Here is a 20,028-nt window from a genome sequence, read left to right on the forward strand (position 1 = left end):
TGTGTTAGGGTGGTAATGCTCCTGTGTTAGGGTGGTAATGCTCCTGTGTTAGGGTGGTAATGCTCCTGTGTTAGGGTGGTAACGCTCCTGTGTTAGGGTGGTAATGCTCCCTGTGTTAGGGTGGTAATGCTCCTGTGTTAGGGTGGTAATGCTCCTGTGTTAGGGTGGTAATGCTCCTGTGTTAGGGTGGTAATGCTCCTGTGTTAGGGTGGTAATGCTCCTGTGTTAGGGTGGTAACGCTCCTGTGTTAGGGTGGTAATGCTCCTGTGTTAGGGTGGTAATGCTCCTGTGTTAGGGTGGTAATGCTCCTGTGTTAGGGTGGTAATGCTCCTGTGTTAGGGTGGTAATGCTCCTGTGTTAGGGTGGTAATGCTCCTGTGTTAGGGTGGTAATGCTCCTGTGTTAGGGTGGTAATGCTCCTGTGTTAGGGTGGTAACTGCTCCTGTGTTAGGGTGGTAATGCTCCTGTGTTAGGGTGGTAATGCTCCTGTGTTAGGGTGGTAATGCTCCTGTGTTAGGGTGGTAATGCTCCTGTGTTAGGGTGGTAATGCTCCTGTGTTAGGGTGGTAATGCTCCTGTGTTAGGGTGGTAACGCTCCTGTGTTAGGGTGGTAATGCTCCTGTGTTAGGGTGGTAACGCTCCTGTGTTAGGGTGGTAATGCTCCTGTGTTAGGGTGGTAACGCTCCTGTGTTAGGGTGGTAATGCTCCTGTGTTAGGGTGGTAATGCTCCTGTGTTAGGGTGGTAATGCTCCTGTGTTAGGGTGGTAATGCTCCTGTGTTAGGGTGGTAATGCTCCTGTGTTAGGGTGGTAACGCTCCTGTGTTAGGGTGGTAATGCTCCTGTGTTAGGGTGGTAATGCTCCTGTGTTAGGGTGGTAATGCTCCTGTGTTAGGGTGGTAATGCTCCTGTGTTAGGGTGGTAACGCTCCTGTGTTAGGGTGGTAATGCTCCTGTGTTAGGGTGGTAACGCTCCTGTGTTAGGGTGGTAACGCTCCTGTGTTAGGGTGGTAATGCTCCTGTGTTAGGGTGGTAATGCTCCTGTGTTAGGGTGGTAATGCTCCTGTGTTAGGGTGGTAATGCTCCTGTGTTAGGGTGGTAATGCTCCTGTGTTAGGGTGGTAATGCTCCTGTGTTAGGGTGGTAATGCTCCTGTGTTAGGGTGGTAACGCTCCTGTGTTAGGGTGGTAATGCTCCTGTGTTAGGGTGGTAATGCTCCTGTGTTAGGGTGGTAATGCTCCTGTGTTAGGGTGGTAACGCTCCTGTGTTAGGGTGGTAATGCTCCTGTGTTAGGGTGGTAACGCTCCTGTGTTAGGGTGGTAATGCTCCTGTGTTAGGGTGGTAACGCTCCTGTGTTAGGGTGGTAATGCTCCTGTGTTAGGGTGGTAATGCTCCTGTGTTAGGGTGGTAACGCTCCTGTGTTAGGGTGGTAACGCTCCTGTGTTAGGGTGGTAACGCTCCTGTGTTAGGGTGGTAATGCTCCTGTGTTAGGGTGGTAATGCTCCTGTGTTAGGGTGGTAACGCTCCTGTGTTAGGGTGGTAATGCTCCTGTGTTAGGGTGGTAATGCTCCTGTGTTAGGGTGGTAACGCTCCTGTGTTAGGGTGGTAACGCTCCTGTGTTAGGGTGGTAACGCTCCTGTGTTAGGGTGGTTACGCTCCTGTGTTAGGGTGGTAATGCTCCTGTGTTAGGGTGGTAACGCTCCTGTGTTAGGGTGGTAATGCTCCTGTGTTAGGGTGGTAACGCTCCTGTGTTAGGGTGGTAATGCTCCTGTGTTAGGGTGGTAATGCTCCTGTGTTAGGGTGGTAATGCTCCTGTGTTAGGGTGGTAATGCTCCTGTGTTAGGGTGGTAACGCTCCTGTGTTAGGGTGGTAATGCTCCTGTGTTAGGGTGGTAATGCTCCTGTGTTAGGGTGGTAATGCTCCTGTGTTAGGGTGGTAATGCTCCTGTGTTAGGGTGGTAATGCTCCTGTGTTAGGGTGGTAATGCTCCTGTGTTAGGGTGGTAATGCTCCTATGTTAGGGTGGTAATGCTCCTGTGTTAGGGTGGTAATAGCTCCTGTGTTAGGGTGGTAATGCTCCTGTGTTAGGGTGGTAATGCTCCTGTGTTAGGGTGGTAATGCTCCTGTGTTAGGGTGGTAATGCTCCTGTGTTAGGGTGGTAATGCTCCTGTGTTAGGGTGGTAATGCTCCTGTGTTAGGGTGGTAACGCTCCTGTGTTAGGGTGGTAATGCTCCTGTGTTAGGGTGGTAATGCTCCTGTGTTAGGGTGGTAACGCTCCTGTGTTAGGGTGGTAATGCTCCTGTGTTAGGGTGGTAATGCTCCTGTGTTAAGGTGGTAATGCTCCTGTGTTAGGGTGGTAACGCTCCTGTGTTAGGGTGGTAATGCTCCTGTGTTAGGGTGGTAATGCTCCTGTGTTAGGGTGGTAATGCTCCTGTGTTAGGGTGGTAACGCTCCTGTGTTAGGGTGGTAACGCTCCTGTGTTAGGGTGGTAACGCTCCTGTGTTAGGGTGGTAATGCTCCTGTGTTAGGGTGGTAACGCTCCTGTGTTAGGGTGGTAATGCTCCTGTGTTAGGGTGGTAATGCTCCTGTGTTAGGGGGTAATGCTCCTGTGTTAGGGTGGTAACGCTCCTGTGTTAGGGTGGTAATGCTCCTGTGTTAGGGTGGTAACGCTCCTGTGTTAGGGTGGTAATGCTCCTGTGTTAGGGTGGTAACGCTCCTGTGTTAGGGTGGTAATGCTCCTGTGTTAGGGTGGTAATGCTCCTGTGTTAGGGTGGTAACGCTCCTGTGTTAGGGTGGTAACGCTCTTGTGTTAGGGTGGTAATGCTCCTGTGTTAGGGTGGTAACGCTCCTGTGTTAGGGTGGTAATGCTCCTGTGTTAGGGTGGTAATGCTCCTGTGTTAGGGTGGTAATGCTCCTGTGTTAGGGTGGTAATGCTCCTGTGTTAGGGTGGTAATGCTCCTGTGTTAGGGTGGTAATGCTCCTGTGTTAGGGTGGTAACGCTCCTGTGTTAGGGTGGTAATGCTCCTGTGTTAGGGTGGTAATGCTCCTGTGTTAGGGTGGTAATGCTCCTGTGTTAGGGTGGTAATGCTCCTGTGTTAGGGTGGTAACGCTCCTGTGTTAGGGTGGTAACGCTCCTGTGTTAGGGTGGTAATGCTCCTGTGTTAGGGGTAATGCTCCTGTGTTAGGGTGGTAATGCTCCTGTGTTAGGGTGGTAATGCTCCTGTGTTAGGGTGGTAATGCTCCTGTGTTAGGGTGGTAATGCTCCTGTGTTAGGGTGGTAATGCTCCTGTGTTAGGGTGGTAATGCTCCTGTGTTAGGGTGGTAATGCTCCTGTGTTAGGGTGGTAATGCTCCTGTGTTAGGGTGGTAATGCTCCTGTGTTAGGGTGGTAATGCTCCTGTGTTAGGGTGGTAATGCTCCTGTGTTAGGGTGGTAACGCTCCTGTGTTAGGGTGGTAATGCTCCTGTGTTAGGGTGGTAATGCTCCTGTGTTAGGGTGGTAATGCTCCTGTGTTAGGGTGGTAACGCTCCTGTGTTAGGGTGGTAATGCTCCTGTGTTAGGGTGGTAACGCTCCTGTGTTAGGGTGGTAACGCTCCTGTGTTAGGGTGGTAATGCTCCTGTGTTAGGGTGGTAACGCTCCTGTGTTAGGGTGGTAACGCTCCTGTGTTAGGGTGGTAACGCTCCTGTGTTAGGGTGGTAATGCTCCTGTGTTAGGGTGGTAATGCTTCTGTGTTAGGGTGGTAATGCTCCTGTGTTAGGGTGGTAATGCTCCTGTGTTAGGGTGGTAACGCTCCTGTGTTAGGGTGGTAACGCTCCTGTGTTAGGGTGGTAAGCTCCTGTGTTAGGGTGGTAATGCTCCTGTGTTAGGGTGGTAACGCTCCTGTGTTAGGGTGGTAACGCTCCTGTGTTAGGGTGGTAACGCTCCTGTGTTAGGGTGGTAATGCTCCTGTGTTAGGGTGGTAACGCTCCTGTGTTAGGGTGGTAATGCTCCTGTGTTAGGGTGGTAACGCTCCTGTGTTAGGGTGGTAACGCTCCTGTGTAAGGGTGGTAATGCTCCTGTGTTAGGGTGGTAATGCTCCTGTGTTAGGGTGGTAATGCTCCTGTGTTAGGGTGGTAATGCTCCTGTGTTAGGGTGGTAATGCTCCTGTGTTAGGGTGGTAATGCTCCTGTGTTAGGGTGGTAATGCTCCTGTGTTAGGGTGGTAATGCTCCTGTGTTAGGGTGGTAACGCTCCTGTGTTAGGGTGGTAATGCTCCTGTGTTAGGGTGGTAATGCTCCTGTGTTAGGGTGGTAATGCTCCTGTGTTAGGGTGGTAATGCTCCTGTGTTAGGGTGGTAATGCTCCTGTGTTAGGGTGGTAACGCTCCTGTGTTAGGGTGGTAATGCTCCTGTGTTAGGGTGGTAATGCTCCTGTGTTAGGGTGGTAACGCTCCTGTGTTAGGGTGGTAACGCTCCTGTGTTAGGGTGGTAATGCTCCTGTGTTAGGGTGGTAATGCTCCTGTGTTAGGGTGGTAACGCTCCTGTGTTAGGGTGGTAATGCTCCTGTGTTAGGGTGGTAATGCTCCTGTGTTAGGGTGGTAATGCTCCTGTGTTAGGGTGGTAACGCTCCTGTGTTAGGGTGGTAATGCTCCTGTGTTAGGGTGGTAATGCTCCTGTGTTAGGGTGGTAATGCTCCTGTGTTAGGGTGGTAATGCTCCTGTGTTAGGGTGGTAACGCTCCTGTGTTAGGGTGGTAATGCTCCTGTGTTAGGGTGGTAATGCTCCTGTGTTAGGGTGGTAATGCTCCTGTGTTAGGGTGGTAATGCTCCTGTGTTAGGGTGGTAATGCTCCTGTGTTAGGGTGGTAACGCTCCTGTGTTAGGGTGGTAATGCTCCTGTGTTAGGGTGGTAACACTCCTGTGTTAGGGTGGTAATGCTCCTGTGTTAGGGTGGTAACACTCCTGTGTTAGGGTGGTAATGCTCCTGTGTTAGGGTGGTAATGCTCCTGTGTTAGGGTGGTAATGCTCCTGTGTTAGGGTGGTAATGCTCCTGTGTTAGGGTGGTAATGCTCCTGTGTTAGGGTGGTAATGCTCCTGTGTTAGGGTGGTAATGCTCCTGTGTTAGGGTGGTAACGCTCCTGTGTTAGGGTGGTAATGCTCCTGTGTTAGGGTGGTAATGCTCCTGTGTTAGGGTGGTAATGCTCCTGTGTTAGGGTGGTAACGCTCCTGTGTTAGGGTGGTAATGCTCCTGTGTTAGGGTGGTAATGCTCCTGTGTTAGGGTGGTAATGCTCCTGTGTTAGGGTGGTAATGCTCCTGTGTTAGGGTGGTAATGCTCCTGTGTTAGGGTGGTAATGCTCCTGTGTTAGGGTGGTAATGCTCCTGTGTTAGGGTGGTAATGCTCCTGTGTTAGGGTGGTAATGCTCCTGTGTTAGGGTGGTAATGCTCCTGTGTTAGGGTGGTAATGCTCCTGTGTTAGGGTGGTAATGCTCCTGTGTTAGGGTGGTAACGCTCCTGTGTTAGGGTGGTAATGCTCCTGTGTTAGGGTGGTAACGCTCCTGTGTTAAGGTGGTAATGCTCCTGTGTTAGGGTGGTAACGCTCCTGTGTTAGGGTGGTAACGCTCCTGTGTTAGGGTGGTAACGCTCCTGTGTTAGGGTGGTAACGCTCCTGTGTTAGGGTGGTAACGCTCCTGTGTTTGGGTGGTAATGCTCCTGTGTTAGGGTGGTAACGCTCCTGTGTTAGGGTGGTAATGCTCCTGTGTCAGGGTGGTAATGCTCCTGTGTTAGGGTGGTAATGCTCCTGTGTTAGGGTGGTAACGCTCCTGTGTTAGGGTGGTAACGCTCCTGTGTTAGGGTGGTAATGCTCCTGTGTTAGGGTGGTAATGCTCCTGTGTTAGGGTGGTAATGCTCCTGTGTTAGGGTGGTAATGCTCCTGTGTTAGGGTGGTAACGCTCCTGTGTTAGGGTGGTAATGCTCCTATGTTAGGGTGGTAATGCTCCTGTGTTAGGGTGGTAACGCTCCTGTGTTAGGGTGGTAATGCTCCTGTGTTAGGGTGGTAACGCTCCTGTGTTAGGGTGGTAATGCTCCTGTGTTAGGGTGGTAATGCTCCTGTGTTAGGGTGGTAACGCTCCTGTGTTAGGGTGGTAACGCTCCTGTGTTAGGGTGGTAATGCTCCTGTGTTAGGGTGGTAACGCTCCTGTGTTAGGGTGGTAACGCTCCTGTGTTAGGGTGGTAATGCTCCTGTGTTAGGGTGGTAATGCTCCTGTGTTAGGGTAATGCTCCTGTGTTAGGGTGGTAACGCTCCTGTGTTAGGGTGGTAATGCTCCTGTGTTAGGGTGGTAATGCTCCTGTGTTAGGGTGGTAATGCTCCTGTGTTAGGGTAATGCTCCTGTGTTAGGGTGGTAATGCTCCTGTGTTAGGGTGGTAATGCTCCTGTGTTAGGGTGGTAATGCTCCTGTGTTAGGGTGGTAATGCTCCTGTGTTAGGGTAATGCTCCTGTGTTAGGGTGGTAATGCTCCTGTGTTAGGGTGGTAACGCTCCTGTGTTAGGGTGGTAACGCTCCTGTGTTAGGGTGGTAATGCTCCTGTGTTAGGGTGGTAATGCTCCTGTGTTAGGGTAATGCTCCTGTGTTAGGGTGGTAACGCTCCTGTGTTAGGGTGGTAATGCTCCTGTGTTAGGGTGGTAATGCTCCTGTGTTAGGGTAATGCTCCTGTGTTAGGGTGGTAATGCTCCTGTGTTAGGGTGGTAATGCTCCTGTGTTAGGGTGGTAATGCTCCTGTGTTAGGGTGGTAATGCTCCTGTGTTAGGGTGGTAATGCTCCTGTGTTAGGGTGGTAATGCTCCTGTGTTAGGGTGGTAATGCTCCTGTGTTAGGGTGGTAACGCTCCTGTGTTAGGGTGGTAACGCTCCTGTGTTAGGGTGGTAATGCTCCTGTGTTAGGGTGGTAATGCTCCTGTGTTAGGGTGGTAACACTCCCGTGTTAGGGTGGTAACGCTCCTGTGTTAGGGTGGTAATGCTCCTGTGTTAGGGTGGTAACGCTCCTGTGTTAGGGTGGTAATGCTCCTGTGTTAGGGTGGTAACGCTCCTGTGTTAGGGTGGTAACGCTCCTGTGTTAGGGTGGTAATGCTCCTGTGTTAGGGTGGTAATGCTCCTGTGTTAGGGTGGTAATGCTCCTGTGTTAGGGTGGTAATGCTCCTGTGTTAGGGTGGTAATGCTCCTGTGTTAGGGTGGTAACGCTCCTGTGTTAGGGTGGTAATGCTCCTGTGTTAGGGTGGTAATGCTCCTGTGTTAGGGTGGTAATGCTCCTGTGTTAGGGTGGTAATGCTCCTGTGTTAGGGTGGTAATGCTCCTGTGTTAGGGTGGTAATGCTCCTGTGTTAGGGTGGTAACGCTCCTGTGTTAGGGTGGTAATGCTCCTGTGTTAGGGTGGTAACGCTCCTGTGTTAGGGTGGTAACGCTCCTGTGTTAGGGTGGTAACGCTCCTGTGTTAGGGTGGTAATGCTCCTGTGTTAGGGTGGTAACGCTCCTGTGTTAGGGTGGTAATGCTCCTGTGTTAGGGTGGTAACGCTCCTGTGTTAGGGTGGTAACGCTCCTGTGTTAGGGTGGTAATGCTCCTGTGTTAGGGTGGTAATGCTCCTGTGTTAGGGTGGTAACGCTCCTGTGTTAGGGTGGTAATGCTCCTGTGTTAGGGTGGTAATGCTCCTGTGTTAGGGTGGTAATGCTCCTGTGTTAGGGTGGTAATGCTCCTGTGTTAGGGTGGTAATGCTCCTGTGTTAGGGTGGTAACGCTCCTGTGTTAGGGTGGTAACGCTCCTGTGTTAGGGTGGTAACGCTCCTGTGTTAGGGTGGTAATGCTCCTGTGTTAGGGTGGTAATGCTCCTGTGTTAGGGTGGTAATGCTCCTGTGTTAGGGTGGTAACGCTCCTGTGTTAGGGTGGTTACGCTCCTGTGTTAGGGTGGTAATGCTCCTGTGTTAGGGTGGTAATGCTCCTGTGTTAGGGTGGTAATGCTCCTGTGTTAGGGTGGTAATGCTCCTGTGTTAGGGTGGTAATGCTCCTGTGTTAGGGTGGTAATGCTCCTGTGTTAGGGTGGTAATGCTCCTGTGTTAGGGTGGTAATGCTCCTGTGTTAGGGTAATGCTCCTGTGTTAGGGTGGTAACGCTCCTGTGTTAGGGTGGTAATGCTCCTGTGTTAGGGTGGTAATGCTCCTGTGTTAGGGTGGTAACGCTCCTGTGTTAGGGTGGTAACGCTCCTGTGTTAGGGTGGTAACGCTCCTGTGTTAGGGTGGTAACGCTCCTGTGTTAGGGTGGTAATGCTCCTGTGTTAGGGTGGTAATGCTCCTGTGTTAGGGTGGTAATGCTCCTGTGTTAGGGTGGTAACGCTCCTGTGTTAGGGTGGTAATGCTCCTGTGTTAGGGTGGTAATGCTCCTGTGTTAGGGTGGTAATGCTCCTGTGTTAGGGTGGTAATGCTCCTGTGTTAGGGTGGTAATGCTCCTGTGTTAGGGTGGTAATGCTCCTGTGTTAGGGTGGTAATGCTCCTGTGTTAGGGTGGTAATGCTCCTGTGTTAGGGTGGTAATGCTCCTGTATTAGGGTGGTAACGCTCCTGTGTTAGGGTGGTAATGCTCCTGTGTTAGGGTGGTAATGCTCCTGTGTTAGGGTGGTAATGCTCCTGTGTTGGGTGGTAATGCTCCTGTGTTAGGGTGGTAACGCTCCTGTGTTAGGGTGGTAACGCTCCTGTGTTAGGGTGGTAACGCTCCTGTGTTAGGGTGGTAACGCTCCTGTGTTAGGGTGGTAATGCTCCTGTGTTAGGGTGGTAACGCTCCTGTGTTAGGGTGGTAACGCTCCTGTGTTAGGGTGGTAACGCTCCTGTGTTAGGGTGGTAATGCTCCTGTGTTAGGGTGGTAATGCTCCTGTGTTAGGGTGGTAATGCTCCTGTGTTAGGGTGGTAATGCTCCTGTGTTAGGGTGGTAACGCTCCTGTGTTAGGGTGGTAATGCTCCTGTGTTAGGGTGGTAACGCTCCTGTGTTAGGGTGGTAATGCTCCTGTGTTAGGGTGGTAATGCTCCTGTGTTAGGGTGGTAATGCTCCTGTGTTAGGGTGGTAATGCTCCTGTGTTAGGGTGGTAACGCTCTCTGTGTTAGGGTGGTAATGCTCCTGTGATAGGGTGGTAATGCTCCTGTGTTAGGGTGGTAATGCTCCTGTGTTAGGGTGGTAATGCTCCTGTGTTAGGGTGGTAATGCTCCTGTGTTAGGGTGGTAATGCTCCTGTGTTAGGGTGGTAATGCTCCTGTGTTAGGGTGGTAATGCTCCTGTGTTAGGGTGGTAACGCTCCTGTGTTAGGGTGGTAATGCTCCTGTGTTAGGGTGGTAATGCTCCTGTGTTAGGGTGGTAATGCTCCTGTGTTAGGGTGGTTACGCTCCTGTGTTAGGGTGGTAATGCTCCTGTGTTAGGGTGGTAATGCTCCTGTGTTAGGGTGGTTACGCTCCTGTGTTAGGGTGGTAATGCTCCTGTGTTAGGGTGGTTACGCTCCTGTGTTAGGGTGGTTACGCTCCTGTGTTAGGGTGGTAATGCTCCTGTGTTAGGGTGGTAATGCTCCTGTGTTAGGGTGGTAATGCTCCTGTGTTAGGGTGGTAATGCTCCTGTGTTAGGGTGGTAATGCTCCTGTGTTAGGGTGGTAATGCTCCTGTGTTAGGGTGGTAATGCTCCTGTGTTAGGGTGGTAACGCTCCTGTGTTAGGGTGGTAACGCTCCTGTGTTAGGGTGGTAACGCTCCTGTGTTAGGGTGGTAACGCTCCTGTGTTAGGGTGGTAATGCTCCTGTGTTAGGGTGGTAATGCTCCTGTGTTAGGGTGGTAATGCTCCTGTGTTAGGGTGGTAATGCTCCTGTGTTAGGGAGGTAATGCTCCTGTGTTAGGGTGGTAATGCTCCTGTGTTAGGGTGGTAATGCTCCTGTGTTAGGGTGGTAACGCTCCTGTGTTAGGGTGGTAATGCTCCTGTGTTAGGGTGGTAATGCTCCTGTGTTAGGGTGGTAATGCTCCTGTGTTAGGGTGGTAATGCTCCTGTGTTAGGGTGGTAATGCTCCTGTGTTAGGGTGGTAATGCTCCTGTGTTAGGGTGGTTACGCTCCTGTGTTAGGGTGGTAATGCTCCTGTGTTAGGGTGGTAACGCTCCTGTGTTAGGGTGGTAATGCTCCTGTGTTAGGGTGGTAATGCTCCTGTGTTAGGGTGGTAATGCTCCTGTGTTAGGGTGGTAATGCTCCTGTGTTAGGGTGGTAACGCTCCTGTGTTAGGGTGGTAATGCTCCTGTGTTAGGGTGGTAATGCTCCTGTGTTAGGGTGGTAATGCTCCTGTGTTAGGGTGGTAACGCTCCTGTGTTAGGGTGGTAATGCTCCTGTGTTAGGGTGGTAATGCTCCTGTGTTAGGGTGGTAATGCTCCTGTGTTAGGGTGGTAATGCTCCTGTGTTAGGGTGGTAATGCTCCTGTGTTAGGGTGGTAATGCTCCTGTGTTAGGGTGGTAATGCTCCTGTGTTAGGGTGGTAATGCTCCTGTGTTAGGGTGGTAATGCTCCTGTGTTAGGGTGGTAATGCTCCTGTGTTAGGGTGGTAATGCTCCTGTGTTAGGGTGGTAATGCTCCTGTGTTAGGGTGGTAATGCTCCTGTGTTAGGGTGGTAACGCTCCTGTGTTAGGGTGGTAATGCTCCTGTGTTAGGGTGGTAATGCTCCTGTGTTAGGGTGGTAATGCTCCTGTGTTAGGGTGGTAACGCTCCTGTGTTAGGGTGGTAATGCTCCTGTGTTAGGGTGGTAATGCTCCTGTGTTAGGGTAGTAATGCTCCTGTGTTAGGGTGGTAACGCTCCTGTGTTAGGGTGGTAACGCTCCTGTGTTAGGGTGGTAATGCTCCTGTGTTAGGGTGGTAATGCTCCTGTGTTAGGGTGGTAACGCTCCTGTGTTAGGGTGGTAATGCTCCTGTGTTAGGGTGGTAACGCTCCTGTGTTAGGGTGGTAATGCTCCTGTGTTAGGGTGGTAATGCTCCTGTGTTAGGGTGGTAATGCTCCTGTGTTAGGGTGGTAACGCTCCTGTGTTAGGGTGGTAATGCTCCTGTGTTAGGGTGGTAATGCTCCTGTGTTAGGGTGGTAATGCTCCTGTGTTAGGGTGGTAATGCTCCTGTGTTAGGGTGGTAATGCTCCTGTGTTAGGGTGGTAATGCTCCTGTGTTAGGGTGGTAATGCTCCTGTGTTAGGGTGGTAATGCTCCTGTGTTAGGGTGGTAATGCTCCTGTGTTAGGGTGGTAACGCTCCTGTGTTAGGGTGGTAATGCTCCTGTGTTAGGGTGGTAATGCTCCTGTGTTAGGGTGGTAATGCTCCTGTGTTAGGGTGGTAATGCTCCTGTGTTAGGGTGGTAACGCTCCTGTGTTAGGGTGGTAATGCTCCTGTGTTAGGGTGGTAATGCTCCTGTGTTAGGGTGGTAATGCTCCTGTGTTAGGGTAATGCTCCTGTGTTAGGGTGGTAATGCTCCTGTGTTAGGGTGGTAACGCTCCTGTGTTAGGGTGGTAACGCTCCTGTGTTAGGGTGGTAATGCTCCTGTGTTAGGGTAATGCTCCTGTGTTAGGGTGGTAATGCTCCTGTGTTAGGGTGGTTACGCTCCTGTGTTAGGGTGGTAACGCTCCTGTGTTAGGGTGGTAATGCTCCTGTGTTAGGGTAATGCTCCTGTGTTAGGGTGGTAATGCTCCTGTGTTAGGGTGGTAATGCTCCTGTGTTAGGGTGGTAATGCTCCTGTGTTAGGGTGGTAACGCTCCTGTGTTAGGGTGGTAATGCTCCTGTGTTAGGGTGGTAATGCTCCTGTGTTAGGGTGGTAATGCTCCTGTGTTAGTGTGGTAATGCTCCTGTGTTAGGGTGGTAACGCTCCTGTGTTAGGGTGGTAACGCTCCTGTGTTAGGGTGGTAACGCTCCTGTGTTAGGGTGGTAACGCTCCTGTGTTAGGGTGGTAATGCTCCTGTGTTAGGGTGGTAACGCTCCTGTGTTAGGGTGGTAACGCTCCTGTGTTAGGGTGGTAACGCTCCTGTGTTAGGGTGGTAATGCTCCTGTGTTAGGGTGGTAATGCTCCTGTGTTAGGGTGGTAACGCTCCTGTGTTAGGGTGGTAATGCTCCTGTGTTAGGGTGGTAATGCTCCTGTGTTAGGGTGGTAATGCTCCTGTGTTAGGGTGGTAATGCTCCTGTGTTAGGGTGGTAATGCTCCTGTGTTAGGGTGGTAATGCTCCTGTGTTAGGGTGGTAATGCTCCTGTGTTAGGGTGGTAACGCTCCTGTGTTAGGGTGGTAATGCTCCTGTGTTAGGGTGGTAATGCTCCTGTGTTAGGGTGGTAATGCTCCTGTGTTAGGGTGGTAACGCTCCTGTGTTAGGGTGGTAATGCTCCTGTGTTAGGGTGGTAATGCTCCTGTGTTAGGGTGGTAACGCTCCTGTGTTAGGGTGGTAATGCTCCTGTGTTAGGGTGGTAACGCTCCTGTGTTAGGGTGGTAATGCTCCTGTGTTAGGGTGGTAATGCTCCTGTGTTAGGGTGGTAATGCTCCTGTGTTAGGGTGGTAATGCTCCTGTGTTAGGGTGGTAATGCTCCTGTGTTAGGGTGGTAATGCTCCTGTGTTAGGGTGGTAACGCTCCTGTGTTAGGGTGGTAATGCTCCTGTGTTAGGGTGGTAACGCTCCTGTGTTAGGGTGGTAACGCTCCTGTGTTAGGGTGGTAATGCTCCTGTGTTAGGGTGGTAATGCTCCTGTGTTAGGGTGGTAATGCTCCTGTGTTAGGGTGGTAATGCTCCTGTGTTAGGGTGGTAATGCTCCTGTGTTAGGGTGGTAATGCTCCTGTGTTAGGGTGGTAATGCTCCTGTGTTAGGGTGGTAATGCTCCTGTGTTAGGGTGGTAATGCTCCTGTGTTAGGGTGGTAATGCTCCTGTGTTAGGGTGGTAACGCTCCTGTGTTAGGGTGGTAATGCTCCTGTGTTAGGGTGGTAATGCTCCTGTGTTAGGGTGGTAACACTCCTGTGTTAGGGTGGTAATGCTCCTGTGTTAGGGTGGTAACGCTCCTGTGTTAGGGTGGTAATGCTCCTGTGTTAGGGTGGTAATGCTCCTGTGTTAGGGTGGTAATGCTCCTGTGTTAGGGTGGTAATGCTCCTGTGTTAGGGTGGTAATGCTCCTGTGTTAGGGTGGTAATGCTCCTGTGTTAGGGTGGTAACGCTCCTGTGTTAGGGTGGTAATGCTCCTGTGTTAGGGTGGTAATGCTCCTGTGTTAGGGTGGTAATGCTCCTGTGTTAGGGTGGTAATGCTCCTGTGTTAGGGTGGTAATGCTCCTGTGTTAGGGTGGTAATGCTCCTGTGTTAGGGTGGTAATGCTCCTGTGTTAGGGTGGTAATGCTCCTGTGTTAGGGTGGTAACGCTCCTGTGTTAGGGTGGTAACGCTCCTGTGTTAGGGTGGTAATGCTCCTGTGTTAGGGTGGTAATGCTCCTGTGTTAGGGTGGTAACGCTGCTGTGTTAGGGTGGTAATGCTCCTGTGTTAGGGTGGTAACGCTCCTGTGTTAGGGTGGTAATGCTCCTGTGTTAGGGTGGTAACGCTCCTGTGTTAGGGTGGTAACGCTCCTGTGTTAGGGTGGTAATGCTCCTGTGTTAGGGTGGTAATGCTCCTGTGTTAGGGTGGTAATGCTCCTGTGTTAGGGTGGTAATGCTCCTGTGTTAGGGTGGTAATGCTCCTGTGTTAGGGTGGTAACGCTCCTGTGTTAGGGTGGTAATGCTCCTGTGTTAGGGTGGTAATGCTCCTGTGTTAGGGTGGTAATGCTCCTGTGTTAGGGTGGTAACGCTCCTGTGTTAGGGTGGTAATGCTCCTGTGTTAGGGTGGTAATGCTCCTGTGTTAGGGTGGTAATGCTCCTGTGTTAGGGTGGTAACGCTCCTGTGTTAGGGTGGTAATGCTCCTGTGTTAGGGTGGTAATGCTCCTGTGTTAGGGTGGTAATGCTCCTGTGTTAGGGTGGTAACGCTCCTGTGTTAGGGTGGTAATGCTCCCGTGTTAGGGTGGTAATGCTCCTGTGTTAGGGTGGTAATGCTCCTGTGTTAGGGTGGTAATGCTCCTGTGTTAGGGTGGTAATGCTCCTGTGTTAGGGTGGTAATGCTCCTGTGTTAGGGTGGTAACGCTCCTGTGTTAGGGTGGTAATGCTCCTGTGTTAGGGTGGTAATGCTCCTGTGTTAGGGTGGTAATGCTCCTGTGTTAGGGTGGTAATGCTCCTGTGTTAGGGTGGTAATGCTCCTGTGTTAGGGTGGTAATGCTCCTGTGTTAGGGTGGTAACGCTCCTGTGTTAGGGTGGTAATGCTCCTGTGTTAGGGTGGTAATGCTCCTGTGTTAGGGTGGTAATGCTCCCGTGTTAGGGTGGTAATGCTCCTGTGTTAGGGTGGTAATGCTCCTGTGTTAGGGTGGTAATGCTCCTGTGTTAGGGTGGTAATGCTCCTGTGTTAGGGTGGTAATGCTCCTGTGTTAGGGTGGTAATGCTCCTGTGTTAGGGTGGTAATGCTCCTGTGTTAGGGTGGTAATGCTCCTGTGTTAGGGTGGTAATGCTCCTGTGTTAGGGTGGTAACGCTCCTGTGTTAGGGTGGTAATGCTCCTGTGTTAGGGTGGTAATGCTCCTGTGTTAGAGTGGTAATGCTCCTGTGTTAGGGTGGTAATGCTCCTGTGTTAGGGTGGTAATGCTCCTGTGTTAGGGTGGTAATGCTCCTGTGTTAGGGTGGTAACGCTCCTGTGTTAGGGTGGTAACGCTCCTGTGTTAGGGTGGTAATGCTCCTGTGTTAGGGTGGTAATGCTCCTGTGTTAGGGTGGTAATGCTCCTGTGTTAGGGTGGTAATGCTCCTGTGTTAGGGTGGTAACGCTCCTGTGTTAGGGTGGTAATGCTCCTGTGTTAGGGTGGTAACGCTCCTGTGTTAGGGTGGTAACGCTCCTGTGTTAGGGTGGTAATGCTCCTGTGTTAGGGTGGTAATGCTCCTGTGTTAGGGTGGTAACGCTCCTGTGTTAGGGTGGTAATGCTCCTGTGTTAGGGTGGTAATGCTCCTGTGTTAGGGTGGTAATGCTCCTGTGTTAGGGTGGTAATGCTCCTGTGTTAGGGTGGTAATGCTCCTGTGTTAGGGTGGTAATGCTCCTGTGTTAGGGTGGTAATGCTCCTGTGTTAGGGTGGTAATGCTCCTGTGTTAGGGTGGTAACGCTCCTGTGTTAGGGTGGTAATGCTCCTGTGTTAGGGTGGTAATGCTCCTGTGTTAGGGTGGTAATGCTCCTGTGTTAGGGTGGTAATGCTCCTGTGTTAGGGTATGGATATAGATTTCTTTTTGTAACTTTGTCACTCTCCCACGACACTTCATATTTTGTTGTCCTACTTTATGGATTAATACCTCTGAAAATCAATGGGCTTCAAACAAATCAAATAGTTACAACTAATTTAATTGTGGCAGGTAAATATAAGATAAACCTTTATTGAAAAATAGAAAAATAGTGCTCAAGACAGAGCGAAATAGTGCTCAAGACAGAGCGAGTCAAAACAAGACTTAAAAATGGTGCTCAAGACAGAGCGAGTCACAACAAGAATTAAAAATAGAGCTCAAGACAGAGCGAAATAGTGCTCAAGACAGAGCGAGTCCAAACACGACTTAAAAATAGTGCTCAAGACAGAGCGAGTCACAACAAGAATTAAAAATAGAGCTCAAGACAGAGCGAAATAGTGCTCAAGACAGAGCGAGTCCAAACACGACTTAAAAATAGTGCTCAAGACAGAGCGAAATAGTGCTCAAGACAGAGCGAGTCAAAACAAGACTTAAAAATAGTGCTCAAGACAGAGCGAATCAAAACAAGACTTAAAAATGCATATAACTGAAAGTATTTTATCTACACTCTTGCCTCTTACTGTAATTGATTAATTCTATGTTGATGTTTTATTGATTGTATTTGTTTTCTTATATTTATGCAACTGTGAAGCACTTTGAATTGCCTTGTGTATGAATTGTGCTCTACAAATAAACTTGCCTTGCCTTGCCTTGCCTTGAAACACTTTAAACACATTGTAACCTCTCGCTACAGTGGCTAGTTAACTGTTCACTGCTAATAACAGGCTGGGCGCGTGAGGTCACGTGCACGTCGTATCGCCGTGTAGTTGTTTACCTTGTGGAGCAGCTCTTCGTTGTACGCATCGACAGCATAAGCGGGCGCGGGGGGAGTCGGGGGCTTCTCCGCGGTCTCTCCAGAGCCGTAGCCGCTGTCGGGCTGGATCTCCGGGTACGCCGTTTTGTAGTAGGCGGAGATGGGCTCCATGGACTCCATCCGCTCCATCGTGGTGCTGCGGGAGATACTGCTGCTCGAGCTCGGCTACAGCAGCATCAGCATCAGCGACGGTCGCTCTCTGTCTCTCTCCTCTTTCTCCTTGTTCTCCAGTCCGACACAAGCCCCACCCCCGCACTGAGTCACGAGCCGTCCGCGTGCCCACACATCTGCACGTTCAGCTCCAACTCCCCCCCCCCCCCCCCCCCCCCCCCCTATTTTCTACTGCCTTTTCTTTTCTACTAATACATAACAAATACAATGAATTAATTAATATTAATTAATACATTAAATTAATAATATATTTTCAACATTATCCTTTATTATCATATTAAATGTAGGCAACTCACACACAAATAGCATAGCATTTCCATAACAGAACCTTTGTCCAAGGCATGGATCTATTATAATATGGCCCAAGGGGGGGGTTAGCAGTGGTGTTGCCACATTGGTGTATGGGCCTACTGTACTCACAGGTTCTGACACATGTAACATCATCTATGCAGCCTGCCACCAAAGCAAAATACTCATCTGTAACGGGCAGATTCAGGTCTAAATTTGTGCTAAATCCGGTTTAAATTAGTAAATCATGACTAGTTCTAAACCAGAACTAGGGGGGGGGGGGGGGGGGGGTTGTCATCGCGGCTTGTCATCCCCACAGTGCTGTGTGTGAGCGGTGCAGGGCGGTATCATTGGTGATCATTGATCAATAGTGTTGGAAACTCATTTTTAACCCATTGACACAGAATCAGCAGAGACACGTCTTTCCCCTCTCCATCCCTGCGCCTTCTTTCTTCCTCCCTCTCGTCTGTGACCGGCTCCACAGAACTCTACAGGCTACTAGCTCTGTGTTAGGGCATCTGAACTTATATTTGCTGATGATTGTTTACGTTTTGCCAGATGAATGAATGCAGAGACTTCATGCACGATGCCAGTGCGTAAACTCTGCCTTGATCACTAGTCGTGTTGGTACATGTTTCTTTTACTCTGAATACAGCCATGGTCACAGTGGTTTGACGGCCAAAGCATGTGTGTAATGAGCAGGATGCAATACTGCTGGTTTGTCCATCACCAATCGGAACAACCCTAGTGGCTACCCAACAAGAGTTTGGGATTGAATGTTAATAATTCAACAACATTATCCCCCAGAAAAAGGCCATGTTAAAGGTTATATAGTAGCAAACGTTATCCACTATAGCATAAGCTAAAAACAACAGTTCAAAAGTAGAGAAAGGAGCCACAGAACAAGAGCGTTAGCTGCCAAGTATTTTATGGAATGAATCCCAGAAATGTTTTGATGAGCTGTATATTGTTGTAATGATATATATAAAATAATCATTGTTGTATTGTTGCTATGGAAAGGTTGTTCAAAGTGATATTGTCTGACGTGAGAGAACTTTTTTTGTCTACAGGATGAGTTTATGTGGGTTAGCGCCATGTTAATGTTTGGCTATTGCTGTGAGGAGAAGACTGTGAAACACTGACTGAAGCCGGCATTCTTTCAGCCAGAGCAGAAGGTTTGTTTGAAGGAGAGTATTGGAACTATACCTATGGAGCTGTTCACCATCATCGTGGCTTCAGGTGACGTTGGAGTTATTGTTATACTTGTGGCTATAGTTTATATGCTTTTATTTTAGAACTCTACTTGTGTCTTTCTGCTTAATGATGGTAAAATATCTATTGTTTGTTCAATGAGATTGGTTAAAGTAGCAGCGTAAGGCTCAGATTATATCTAAATCTGACCAATCAAAGGTTAAAAAGTATAAAGTACAAGCTTACAAGAAAATGGTCGATCGCTCCAATTGTTAATTATTAATAAAGTATTGACGAGCAGGAAAAGTTCAATGAAGTCACATGGCTAACCTCACCAAGTGCATTTTCTAAAGTTCAACTTCACCCAAATCGAGCAGGTTCTCGACTTGAGTTAACAGCCTGTATGCCAGCGTAACTCTTAACCTAAACCAAGCACATTTTCTCCAAATTTGTATTACCCAAATCCAAAAGCTTCTTGTTTTCCCGATTTTTCCCCCTTCACTTTTGCTCATTATTTATTTCTAATATTTTCCCCATCTCTATTTTTACCCCCAAATTATTCATAATTTTCCGAAGGTTTCTTGACGTTGGAGATGAACTCGATATAGTAAACGTGCAGATCTTCCAACATTATTGTTCTGTTTTGTGGTTTCTGGACCACATGTGTCATGGTCAAGGCCCGTAGGCAGATTAATGTGGCCCTTTGAGGGACATGAACACCTGAGTATGCTAAAAAAAAAGTACGTCTCTAGCCCATTCCTGTACGGAGTTATGGATTTTTAGCTTAAATTTAAAATCCCACACGTGTCCAGCAGGGTTCACTGACATAATTAGAGATCAGGATATAAACAGCATATTATAGCCATCCATCTATCCATCCATGCATCCATTTTCTTCCACTTGTCCGTTGCCGGGTCGTGGGGGCAGCTGGAGCTGTTGAAATCACACTGCACCAGCCCCTGTGGCACCTGCCCCTGTGGCACCTGCCCCTGTGGCACCTGCCCCTGTGGCACCTGCCCCTGTGGCACCTGCCCCTGTGGCACCTGCCCCTGTGGCACCTGCCCCTGTGGCACCTGCCCCTGTGGCACCTGCCCCTGTGGCACCTGCCCCTGTGGCACCTGCCCCTGTGGCACCTGCCCCTGTGGCTCCTCCTGCAGGTGGTGAGTCCACAGAAGGACGGCCTCATGGTTCTACCTGGGCCTGTTGGTCTCTCATAAGGAGCTTCTGAACCGCTCTCTGTCTGACTCGTCACCTATAGGACCAGTTTGCCCTGGGAGACCCTACCAGGGGCACGAAGCCCCCGACAACAGAGCTCCAGGATCATTCAGGTGCTCAAACCCCTCCACCATGTTAAGGTGGTGAGCATATTATAGCCATGTGGTAAATGGTTAGTCTGCCTCAGGGCGGCTGTGGCTACAATAGTGACTTACTGCCATCAAGTGTGGAGTGAATGAATAATGACTTCATAGCACTTTGAGAAAGACGTGTCACAGTCGGATGAAGCACAATAAGTGTCAGCTGTTATTATTTATTAGGCCACAGTCCTTTACGATATATGCGGCCCACGACCTGACGTGGAGGCTGGATTTCGGCTCTCGACACCCCTGTTCTAGATGACACATATGTTGTTATAGGTATCAGAAAAATCGTTCAGGTATCGGTATCGGTATCGGTAATCAAGTATGGTTAAATTACTGGTATTGAAAAAACACATTACCCAGCCCTACATTTTTGTCACTTATATATAGCATATATTATCGCTTTTTTGACGTTTAGATTTGGGTAATGCCAAACTGGAGAAACTGTGGTTGGTTCAGGTGGGGGTTATTATTGTTTTTATTAGATGCGTTTTAAATATGCCGCATTGAAAGACATGGTGAAGTAAGCACGTCCTGTGTTCACCAGACGATTGTCATCTGTCTCGCAGTTCAACCTCTTAACCCTCATCTGAACCGAGCATATTTCACAGTTTGGCTTTATCCAAATCTAAAAGAAAGAAAAAGAATCAAAATAGTGACAAAAGTGAGGAGGAAAAAACAACAAAAATGTCACAAAAAAGCGACAATAAATTGGCAAAAACAGAACGAAAACGAGAAAACAAAAAGAAACTGTGACAAAAACAGTGGCGACGTGACAAACAAGTTGCGATCACTTTTGTAGATCATAACTTGCTTTTAGATTTGGGTAAAACTGAACTGGGGAAAATAAGCTTGGTTAAAGGA

The 20,028-nt window shown here is 49.3% G+C and overlaps 1 protein-coding gene across 1 annotated transcript in view; it reads right to left on the minus strand.

The window, feature by feature from the left end:
• LOC306978999 (ras-related protein Rab-37-like) overlaps positions 1-16,413 on the minus strand; it is a 53,780-nt gene extending 37,367 nt beyond the window's left edge. Inside the window, exon 1 of the mRNA XM_079577758.1 lies at positions 16,118-16,413. Coding sequence (XP_079433884.1) covers positions 16,118-16,285 — 168 coding nt within the window. The 5' untranslated portion in view covers positions 16,286-16,413. The remainder of the gene's footprint in view (positions 1-16,117) is intronic.
• Positions 16,414-20,028: the final 3,615 nt, after the last annotated feature.

This window comes from Gobius niger (genome assembly GCF_951799975.1).
Source record: "Gobius niger genome assembly, chromosome: 19".
In the NCBI taxonomy this organism is placed as follows: Eukaryota; Metazoa; Chordata; class Actinopteri; order Gobiiformes; family Gobiidae; genus Gobius; species Gobius niger.